Source organism: Rhinoraja longicauda, chromosome 44, assembly GCF_053455715.1.
Source record: "Rhinoraja longicauda isolate Sanriku21f chromosome 44, sRhiLon1.1, whole genome shotgun sequence".
Taxonomy (NCBI): domain Eukaryota; kingdom Metazoa; phylum Chordata; class Chondrichthyes; order Rajiformes; family Arhynchobatidae; genus Rhinoraja; species Rhinoraja longicauda.
This window is the reverse complement of record NC_135996.1, coordinates 1,873,687-1,885,605: the sequence shown is the minus strand read 5'-3', so window position 1 is coordinate 1,885,605 and position 11,919 is coordinate 1,873,687. Positions and strand designations below refer to the sequence as shown.

The following is an 11,919-nucleotide window of genomic DNA, read 5'->3' as shown; positions in this document are numbered from 1 at the left end:
TTCCCTCAGACTCCCTCCCTCCCCTCAAACATCCTCCCTCCCCTCAGACTCCCTCCCTCCCCTCAGACACCCCCCTCCCCTCAGACTTCCTCCCTCCCATCAGACTCCCTCCCTCCCCTCAGACTCCCTCCTTCCCCTCTGACCCCAGTCTCCTGTCCTCCCATTTTTTTCCCTCTCACACACTGCCATCTCACTCCAATCCTTCACCACTGCCGCTTTCCCTGTCTCCTTCTATCTAGCCCGCCCTCTCCTCCTCTCCCACACTACCCCTCTCTCCCCCTCCCACAGCCACCTCTCTCCCCGGCTAACCCTGCCTCTCGGGTTCTCCCTCTCTCCCACTCCCAACGCCACCCTCCCCGTATCCAACATTCCCCTCTCCCTTTCCCCTCCCACCTCTTTCCGTCTCCCTTCAATGATGCTTTGATGAATTTATTTTGTGGCTACCAGTCACAGTGGAAGCAGGCCCTTCGGCCTAACTTGCCCACACTGGCCGACATGTCCCAGCTACACTAGGCCCACCTGCCCGTGTTTGGCCCGTATTCCTCCAAACCTGTCCTATCGATGTACCTGGCTAACTGATTGTTAAATGTTGGGATAGTCCCAGCCTCAACTACTTCCTCTGGGAACTCGTTCCATACACCCACCACCCTGTGTGAAAAGTTACCCCTCAGATTCCTATTAAATATTTTCCCCTTCATCTTAAACCTATGTCCTCTGGTCCTCGATTCACCTACTCTGGGCAAGAGACTCGACCCGATCTATTCCTCTCATTATTTTGTACACCTTAATAAGATCACACCACATCCTCCAGCACTCCAAGGAATAGGGTCCCAGCCTACTCAACGCTCACACCCTCTAGTCCTGGTAACATCCTCGTAAAAAACCTTCCTAACCTGCCCCTCCCCCCTCTTCTTCCCCCTCTCCCCTCCTTCCCTCTCCCATCACTGATGCTGGAATTTTCAGGCTTTGATGTATTTATTTTGTTTCTATCAGTGGTCTGCTGATCCCGACACACGCTCTTCCTTCCTCCCCCCCCCCCCCCCCCCCCTCCTCCGTGTCTCTGCCGCCACCCCTCTGCCATTGTGGCCGCTGGAATGGTAAGGCTTGGATCAGTGTTTGTGGGTGTTGGCTGCGGGCTGCTGGCTCCCACGCTGCCAGCTCACGGCTCCACTAGAAGGCGAGCAGGCGGCGAGGTTTGGCGTAGCCCAGCTGCGCCCAGTTGCTGAGGGAAGACACCAGGCCCAGGACCGTCTCCATCTGGATGGGTTTCTCCAGCAGCAGCGGCCCGTTGGCTCGGCCGGCGAGGGGCTGCTCCCGGTGGGCCATCCCCACCCCCCGGGTCAGCTCCGTGCGGAAAGACCCCAACTGTGGGCAGGAGAGAGGGGGAGTGAGACAGCAGCACGGGGAGAGATACAGGAGAGAGGGGGAGTGAGACAGCAGCACAGGGAGAGATACAGGGGAGAGGGGGAAAGAGACAGCAGCACGGGGAGAGATACAGGGGAGAGGGGGAGTGAGACAGCAGCACGGGGAGAGATACAGGGGAGAGGGGGAGTGAGAGAGGAGAACGGGGAGAGATACAGGGGAGAGGGGGAGTGAGACAGCAGCATGGGGAGAGATACAGGGGAGAGGGGGAATGAGACAGCAGCACGGGGAGAGATACAGGGGAGAGGGGGAGTGAGACTGCAGCATGGACACACAAACACACACACACACACACAGGAAGAGAGACTGGAGAGGGGGATGTACATGCACACACCAAAGTACACCACACCTACACACAAATGCATGCACACACATGTACATACACATGTACAGTGGAGTGGGGCATGTACACACACACACACACACACCCACGTGCTGGGAGATGCGAGACCACAGACACTCACACAGACATACACACACACACTGGCACAGGTAGAGAGAATCACAGGTACATTTCCCCCCCACAGTCTCCCCCCCCCCCACAGTCTCCTCCCTAGTCTCCCCCCACAGTCTCCCCCCCCCCAATGTCACCCCCACAGTCTCCTCCCCAGTCTCCCCTCACCCACAGTCTCCCCCCCCAGTGTCACCCCCACAGTCTCCTCCCCAGTCTCCCCTTACCCCCGCAGTCTCTCCCCCCCCCCACGGTCTCCCATCACCCCCACAGTTTCCCCACCAGTGCCTCCCACCACAGTCTCCCGTACCCCCCCCCCCCCCAGCGTCTCGCCCCCCCCTCCCAGTCTCCCCACTCACCGTGCAGGGGGGTGACATGTGCCCGCTCTCTACCCCGGGGTGTTCTATCAGGATGACGGATGGCAGATCCTGAGCCCAGGGGTTCCAGCGGGAACGGAACGACGGCTCCCGCAGTTTGTCCCATCCCAGCCGCAGCCCCAGCCCACAGCGCCTGGGCTCAAAGGACAGGGCGGTGAGTTCACACCCGCTCACACTCACACACACACACACACGCACACACACACACACACAAACGTGCACGCACGCACACACACGTGCACGCAAGCACACACACACACACTCACACACACACTCACACGTGCACGCACGCACACACTCACGCGTGTGTGCACACACACACACGTGCCCACACACTCACACACATACACACACACTTACACGTGCACACACGCACACACACACACACCACACACACACACACCACACACACACACACACCTGCACGCACGCACACACACCACACGTGCATGCACGCACACACACACCACACACACTCACACACACTCCCACACACCACACACACGCCCACACACATGCACGCACGCACATACCACACACACACACACACGTGCACGCACGCACACACACACGTGCACGCAAGCACACACTCACACACACGCACTCACACACACTCACACGTGCACGCACGCACACACTCACACGTGCACACACATACACACCTACACGTGCACACACGCACACTCACACCTGCACGCACGCACACACACACCACACACACTCACACACACTCGCACACCACACGCACACAAACGTGCATGCACACACCACACACACACACTCACACACACACACACACACGTGCACGCACGCGCACACACACCACACACACACACAAACAATTACAAACCCGCACACCTTCAACATTCCGAGACACCCCCATAACCCACTGACCCCTCATCCACTCCCCACACCGAGACACCCCCCACTCATACCCTCCCACGTCTACACCCAACATAACCTACCCCCAGTCCGAAACACCCCCATATCCCACCCTCCCACACACCCCAAGTCTCAGACACCCACATTCATCCCCTCAGCCACCCTCTCCCCACACTGAGCCTCTGCCCACTCAACCCCTCCTACTCCTATCCCCCCATACTCCACGCCCCCCTCCCCACACTGAGCCCCCACCCACTCACAAACTCGCACAGATCACCCCATACTCCAACCCCCCCTCCCCACTCCAAGGGTCCCCATACACTCCCCACCCTAACCTATAAGAGAATAACTGCAGATGCTGGTACAAATCGATTTATTCACAAAATGCTGGAGTAACACAGCAGGTCAGGCAGCATCTCGGGAGAGAAGGAATGGGTGACGTTTCGGGTCGAGACCTTCCTTCCCCACCCTAACCTGGTCTGTGGCAGGGACTGAGTGATGGGTGAGTGAGGGGGTGTGGGCGAGGGTGTGTGTGAGTGAGGGGTAGGTGGGTGAGGTGTAGGTGGGTGAGGTGTAGGTGGGTGATGGTGTGTGGTTGAGGGGGTGGGTGAGGGGGGTGGGTGAAGTCTGTGTGGGTGAGGGGGTGTGTGGGTGAAGAGTAGGTGGGTGAGGGGGGTGTGGGTGAGGGGGTGAGTTTAGGGTCTGGATGAAGGGGTTGTTGGTGAGTCTGTGTGGGTGGGGGGGTTTGGGTGAGGGTGCGTTTGGGTGAGGGGGTGTGGGTGAGGGGGGGGGGTGGGTGAGGGGGTGTGGGTGAGTAAGGGACGTGTGGGTGGGGGGTGAGGGGGTGTGGGGGTGTGTGGGTGAGGGGATGTGGGTGAGGGGGTGTCGGTGAGGGGAGTGTGGGTGGGGGGTGAGGGTGTGGGGGTGTGTGGGTGAGGGGATGTGGGTGAGGGGGTGTGGGTGAGGGGGTGTCGGTGAGGGGAGTGTGGGTGAGGGGGTGTGGGTTGTGGGTGAGGGTGGTGGGAGTGTGGGGGTTGTGGGTGAGGGGGTGGGTGGGTGAGGGAGTGTGTGGGTGAGGGGATGTGGGTGAGGTGTTGTGGGTGAGGGGGTGTGGGTGAGGGCGTGTTGGTGAGGGCGTGTGGGTGGGGGGATGGGAGGGAGGGTGTGTCGGGGTGTCTCGCAGTGGGGGTGTGATATGGTGGTGTCGGTGTTGGAGGGGCTGAGGGATGTTGAGGAGAGGGGATGGGAAGGAGGGTGTGTGGGGTATGTAGGGAGCAGGGGGTGGGGAAGAGGTGTAGGGGGGTAAAGGGAGGCCGGGTGAAGTGGTATGGGGGTTTGCAGGAGTGGGGGTGGGTGAGTTGGGGGTGTAAAAGTTGGCAGGGGTGAGTGGGGGTGGCTTGGAGTGGGAGGGAGTGGGATATGGGATGTGTCTGGGCTGGCTGAGGATGGGTGTAGTGGGGGTGGGTGGGGGATATGTGGTGGTTTGGTGCTGGGTGAGGATGGTCTAGGAGTGGGGTGTGAGATATGGGGGGGAGGTGTATAGACTGGGTGAGAGGGAATGGAGAGTGGGTGGGAGGTGGGGAATTGAGCGGTGGGTAGGACTGGGTGAGAGGGATCTAGGAGTGGAGCGTTGGGGGTGCGGGTGGTGGCGGGATATGGGGGCTGTAGGGACTGTGTAAGAGTTGTCTCGGAGTGGAGAGTGGAGGGGAGGGGTTTGGTGCATGGGTGGATGTGCAGGGACTGCGTGAGAAGTGGGGGGGTGGGATATTAGGGGGTGGAGGGACTGGGTGAGGGGAGTCCAGGAGTGGGGGTGGGGGTGGGGAATGGATGGTGGTGTTAGCACTGGGTGAGGGTTCCCCCAGGGTGGGGGAGGGGGGGAGAGGTTCCCCCAGGGTGGGGGAGGGGGGGTGAGGTTCCCCCAGGGTGGGGGAGGGGACGGTTTGGGGAGCCCAGTGTTTCGTTTTGTTTAGAGATACAGTGCAGAAAGAGGCCCTTCGGCCCATCGAGCCCGCGCCAACCAGCACTTCCCTCACATAACCACTATCCTACACACACAAGGGACAATTTTTACACATATACCAAGACAATTAGCCTATAAACCTGTACGTCTTTGGAGCGTGGGAGGAAACCAGAGATCCCGGAGAAAACTCACGCAGGTGACGAGGAGAACGTACAAACTCCATACAGACAGCACCCATAGGTAGGGGGTGGGAGAGAGAGAGGGGAGGAGTGGGAGAGAGGGGGGGAGAGAGAGAGAGGGAGACAGAGAGAGAGGGGGAGAGAGAGAGGGGGGGAGAGAGAGAGAGGGAGAACGGGAGGGAGAGAGAGGGAGAGAGAGAGTGAGAGAGAGAGAGATTGGGTGAGAGAGGGAGTGGGAGAGAGAGGGGAGAGAGAGAGAGAGAGAGGGGAGAGAGAGAGAGGGAGAGAGAGAGAGAGGGGGAGAGAGAGAGAGAGAGGGGGAGAGAGTGAGAGAGGGGGAGAGAGAGAGGGGAGAGAGAGAGACACACACACACACACACAGGCAGCAACTCTAGCGCTGCTCCACCATGGCCGCCCAGTGTTGACTCACCTGCTGAGGGAGGTTGAGGGGAAGTGGAAGGGGCCGACAGTGATGCTGTCGATGTAGTGCAGGGGGATTCGCAGCAGCAGGTGACAGGATAGGCCCACAAAGTCGTAATGAGACACCAGCAGGACTCGTGGGGTCAGCAGCACCAGTCTCTCACTCTCCCGGTTCCAGTGGTCCACCCTGAGTGGGGCAGGAGACGGGGAGATGCACTCACTCACTCACTCCTGCTCCCTGGCAACGGGGCTTTCCAAAGGGAACGTCCGTCCCCACCCTCTCCCCACCCTCCCGACACAGACTCACCCTCCCTCACCCACAGCCCCCCTCCCTCACCCACACCACCACCCTCACCCTCCCTCACCCACACCCTCCCTCACCCACACCCCCACCCTCCCTCATCCACACCCTCCCGTATCCTCCAGCCTCACCCTCCCACACCCACACCTTCCCTTACCCACAGCCCCCATCCATCACCCACACCCCACCTTCCCTTACCCACACCCCCACCCTCCCTCACCCACACCCCCCCTCCCTCACCCACAGCCTCACCCCTGACCAACATCCGCGCCTGTCGGTCCGGGGTCAGTCAAGCTGTAGAATTGCCTCTCTCTCTCCAGTTCCCTTCTCTCTCCCCAGTTCCCCTCTCTCTCCCCATTCTTCACTCTCCCCAGTTCCCCTCTCTCCCATGTTCCCCTTTCCCTCCAGAGTTCCCCTCTCTCCCCATTCCCCTCTCTCTCCTGTTCCCCTATCTCTCTCACCAGTTCCCCTCTCTCTCCCTCCCCAGTTCCCCTCTATCTCCCATGTTCACCTCTCTCTCCCATGTTCCCCTCTCTCTCCCCCGTTCCCCTCTCTCTCCCCTCTTCCCCTTTCTGTCCCTCTATCCGCACCTCCCTATCCTCTCCCCCCGCCGCTCCACTGATCCGGGGCCTCTCACTCTGTGAGGAGCCAGGCTCCCTGCACTTTGCCGTCTTCATCCCCCAGTGTTCTCTCCGTCTCGCTGATCGCTGCTTGCAACACTCCTGGCTGTGGAGACACAGTGAGAGAGAGATGGTTTATGTCCACTGGGGAGAGAGAGAGACAGTGACCCCCACTGGGGAGAGAGAGAGACTGTGACCCCCACTGGGGGGAGACAGGGACTGTGACCCCCCACTGGGGAGAGACAGAGACTGCAACCCTCTGCTGGGAGAGAATAAAACTGTGACCCTCCACTGGGGAGAGAGGGAGAAATAGAGGCCGTTGGAGAGAGGGAGGGAGGGAGAGAGGGAGAGATGGAGAGAGAGATGATTTCCATCCATTGGGGAGAGAGGTGAGACGGAGACTGTGACCCTTCACTGTGAGGCAGACGGATAGATGAACCCTCTGACCTCTCTCTGACCACAACCATCAGGGGGAGAGACCAGGCCTGTCCTCCCCTCGCTGACCCCAGGAGGTGATGCCCAGATGTATCCCAGACCCATCTCCCAGCCACCGCGCAGCCCACACTCACCCGCAGAGCAAAGAATTCATCCCGGTGGCTCTGGCCCGAGGACGGGGGGAGAACAGAGGGGGAGAACTCCCCCCGCGGGAGAGGGGGATACAGTCGGGAGAGGTCAGCAGGGGTTACAGGGGTCACGCCCGAGCCCGGAGCAGAGGTCACGCACTGTTCCACTCCTGGGTCCGGGGTCAGGTGCTCTACTGACCCCGGGGTAAAGGTCGCGTCGGGTTCCAGTTGCGGCGAGGGAACGCTGGGCTCCAGCTGATCCCCCATGGCCTGCTCCTCCCGAATCGGGGAAGGGACGGTGAGGGAATCGCGGGACTCCGGGACGGGATCAGCTCCAGTCCAGGCCGGAGCGAAGCAGCAAACTACGGGTGCGAGCAGTCAGGGGCAGGGTGGGTCAGGGTCACATGGTCAGGGTCAGGGGTGAGGAAGGGTCAGGATGTGGGACAGGAGGGGGTTTGGGAGGAGTCAGGGTCAGGGTGCAGGAAGGGTCAGGGTCAGGATGATGTCAAGGGTCAGGTTCAGGGACAGGGTCAGGGGTGGCCAGGTCTCCGTAACACAACAACTGAGGACGACACTCCACCGCTGAGATAAACCAGGAAACTGGTGAGAGGCTGCAGCCTCGATCACAACACCCAACCACCGGAAATGTAGAAAAACAGGTTCCAGTTGCCAGGAAACAGCCGACACTCAACAGGGAAATAACCCAGAGCAGAACAACAGAGAAAATATGTGTTACTGATACAAGAGTCTTACAGTGTGGGGTGTATCAGTGTTACAGTGAGGGTGTGGGGTGTATCAGTGTTACAGTGATGGGTGTGGGGTGTATCAGTGTTACAGTGATGGTGTGGGGTGTATCAGTGTAACAGTGATGGTGTGGGGTGTATCAGTGTTACAGTGAGGGTGTGGGGTGTATCAGTGTTACAGTGAGGGGTGTGGGGTGTATCAGTGTTACAGTGATGGTGTGGGGTGTATCAGTGTTACAATGAGGGGTGTGGGGTGTATCAGTGGTAAAGTGAGGGGTGTGGGGTGTATCAGTGTTACAGTGAGGGTGTGGGGTGTATCAGTGTTACAGTGTGGGGTGTATCAGTGTTACAGTGATGGTGTGGGTGTATCAGTCTCACAGTGAGGGTGTGGGGTGTATCAGTGTTACAGTGAGGGGTGTATCAGTGTTACAGTGGGAGGTGTGGTGTGTATCAGTGTTACAGTGCAAATGTTGTTTTAAACTGAAGATAGACACACAATGCTGGCTTATCCCAGCGGGACAGGCAGCATCTCTGGAGAGAAGGAATGGGTGAATTTTCATTCTTCTGTTTCGGGGCATATGGCAATGAAACACTCTTGACTCTCTAGCTGGCATGTATTATTGTCATGGTAAAAGTGAAAGGTTTTCAAGAGTGTGTGTCGATAATTCCCCAGAAAGTTCTATACACAATATAGCAAAAAAGTGGTTGAGGGGTAGGGGCTGGAGGATAGATGGTAGATGGAGTGGGGAGGAGGTGAGGGGGAGGCAGCGAGGGTAAGGGGGAGATGGTAGGTTGGCACAGGAAGGGTCGGGTACCAGATAGATGGGGAGATTGGTGCAGGGGGGTAGACAGTGAGGGAAGGGGGCATTGGGTTAGGTATAGGTTAGGTGAGGGGCAAAGGAGAGAGGAGTATGGGGAAGGGGACTTGGGGAGGGGAAGTGTAATCGGGGAGAGAAGGTGGAGGGGAGTTGGGGAGGAAAGTCATGGGGAGAGCAGATGGGGAGGGGCGCATGGTGGAAGGGCAAGGGAAGAGTAGATGGGGAAGGGGGAATGGTGGAAGGGCAAGGGGAGAGTAGGTGGAGAAGGGGGTATGGTGGAAGGGCACCAGGAGTGTACCCTGGGAATTTGGGCACGGGGAAGGGAAAGAGTACTCGGGGGAGGGATATGGGGAAGTGTAAACGGGGCGTGGGCATTGAGGAGGATAGATGGAGAGGAATGCATGACCTTTTATTCTGAGACTCTCCCACAAGTGGCAACATCCTCTCCACATCCGCCCTGTCAAGGCCATTCACTTCTCGGTACGTTTCAACGCTGTCTCTCTCTACCCCCCCCCCCCCCCCCCCCCCCCAGGGAGATGGAATATGCACTTGCTGTGATTTTGGTTTTAGGGTGGCATAGTGGCGCAGTGGTAGATCCTGATCTTGGCTACCGTCTGGCTGGAGTTTGCATATTCTCGCTGTGAAACACTGCAAACCTGCATATCTCGCATACAAAATGATGCAAATCTTACCATGAATGACAGAAATAAGAAGTGTTATCCATGTTTATGAAGTTCGTTTTTGAATGATTTAAAATTGAGGGTGTTGGTGCAATATACTGCTAACCCACAAATGCATCGTTATGAGATATTCACATTTAAACAAGGTGCCTATGTTATTTGACCAACTTATCGGTTGAATTTAGATATGAAAATTTTACAGGTTGTAGGGTGGTGGATAAGGATCGTGTTAATGCATGTAACTCATTTTTCACAAAAGTGAGGGTTATTATTGCACCAACCCCCTCAATTATATGTTAAATTCAAAACTAAACTATGGTAGCAATGTACAGTGCAGTGCATTCAGAAAGTATTCAGACTTCTTCACTTTTTCCACATTTTGCTAGGTTACAGCCTTATTTTAAAATGGATTAAATCATTTTTTTAATCATCAATCTACACACAATACCCCATAATAAAAAAGTGATAACAGGTGTTTAGAAATCTTTGCAAAGTAATTAAAAATAAATAACTGAAATATCACATTTACATAAGTATTCAGACCCTTTGCTATGAGACTCAAAATTGAGTTTATGTTCATCCTGTTTCCATTGATTATCCTTGAGATGTTTCTACAACTTGATTGGAGTCCACCAATGGTAAACTAAATTGATTGGAAATGATTTGGAAAGGTACACCTGTCTACATAAGGTCCCACAGTTGACTGGATGTCCGAGCAAAAACCAAGCCATGAAGACGAAGGAATTGTCCATAGACCTCCGAGACAGGATTGTGTCGAGACACAGATCTGGGGAAGGTTATAAAACAATTTCCACAGCATGGCAAGTCCCGAAGAGTGCAGTGGCCTCCCTCATTCTTACATGGAAAAATTTTGGAACCACCAGGACTTTTCATAGAGCTGGCCACCCAGCCAAACTGAGTAATAGGGGCAGAAGGGCCTTGGTCAGGGAGGTGATCAAGAACCCGATGGTCACTCTGACAGAGCTCCAGGGTTCCTCTGTGAAGAAGGAAGAACCTTCCAGAAGGACAACTATATCTGCAGCACTCCACTAATCCAGCCTTTATGGTAGCGTGGCCAGATGGAAGCCATTCCTCAGTAAAAGGCACATGACAGCCCGCTTGGAGTTTGCCAAAAGGAACTTAAAGGTCTCTCAGATCATGAGAAACAAGATTCTCTGGTCTAATGAAACCAAGATTGAACTCTTTGGCCTGAATGCCAAGCGGCACCGCTCATCACCTGGCCAATACCATACCTACTGTGAAGCATGGTGGAGGCAGCATCATGCTGTGGGGATGTTTCTCAGTGGCAGGAACTGGGAGACTAGTCAGGATCGAGGGAAAGATGAACAGAGGAACGACCCTAAGCACACAGCCAAAACAATGCAGGAATGGCTGTGTGACAAGTCTGTGAATGTCCTTGAGTGGCCCAGCCAGAGACCGGACTTGAATCCGATCGAACTTCTCTGGAGGGACCTGAAAATAGTTGTGCATCGACGCTCCCTGTCCAACCTGACAGAGCTTGAGAGGATCTGCAGAGAAGAATGTGAGAAGTCTTCGCTTTTTTATTATGGGGTATAATGTGTACATTGATGACCTGGGTGATCTTGTACACCAGTCACTGAAAGTTGGCATGCAGGTACAGCACGCAGTGAAGAAAGCTAATGGCATGTTGGCCTTCATAACGAGAGGATTTCAGTACAGGAGTAAAAAGGTTCTTCTGCACTTGTATATGGCCTTGGTCAGACCACATCTGGAGTATTGTGTACAGTTTTGGGGGACATAATTTGTGTACATAATTTGAGGAAGGACATCCTTGTAATTGAGGCAGTGCAGTGTAGGTTCACGAGATCGATTCCTGGGATGGCGGGACTGTCACATGAGGAACGTTTGAAAAGACTAGGCTTGTACTCTCTGGGAGTTTAGAAGGATGGGGATCTTGTAGTGACATATAAAATAGTAAAATTGTAAAAGGACTGTACAAGCTAGATGCAGGAAAAATGTTCCCAATGTTGGGGGAATCTAGAACCATGGGCCACAGTCTTAGAATAAAGGGGAGGCCATTTAAAACGGTGAGAAGGAACTTTTTCACCCTGACAGTTGTGAATTTGAGGAATTCTCTGCCACAGAGGGCAGTGGAGGCCAAATCACTGGATGAATTTAAGAGAGAGTTAGATCGTGCTCATGGAATCAAGGGATATGGGGAGAGGTTGGGCACAGGTTACTGATTGTGGATGATCACAATGAATGGCGGTGCTAGTTAGAAGGGTCGAATGGCCTCCTCCTGCACCTATTTTCTATGTTTCTATTAATAAAACGAATTGAATCCATTTTAAAACAAGGCTGTAATGTAGCAAAATGTGGAAAAGGTGAAGGGGTCTCAATACTTTCTGAAAGCACTGTCCATTATTCCTGTCTAAAGCTAGCACTTCTGTATCAGTGTAGGTATGTATTCATTACATTGCATTACACTAATATAGAAGGAAAAGAATGAAAATAATACCTT

At 55.4% G+C, this 11,919-nt stretch overlaps 1 protein-coding gene across 1 annotated transcript; it reads right to left on the bottom strand.

Annotated features, from left to right (window-relative positions):
- Positions 1-1,093: 1,093 nt before the first annotated feature.
- On the bottom strand, positions 1,094-7,757 carry LOC144612385 (tumor protein p63-regulated gene 1-like protein). Its single transcript, XM_078431981.1, has 5 exons — positions 7,182-7,757; positions 6,630-6,718; positions 5,702-5,878; positions 2,233-2,383; positions 1,094-1,365 (listed from the first exon to the last, which is right to left on the bottom strand). The coding sequence occupies exons 1-5, from the start codon at positions 7,440-7,442 to the stop codon at positions 1,171-1,173; spliced, it is 873 nt and encodes a 290-aa protein (XP_078288107.1). The 5' UTR covers positions 7,443-7,757; the 3' UTR covers positions 1,094-1,170.
- Between the last annotated feature and the right edge of the window lie 4,162 nt (positions 7,758-11,919).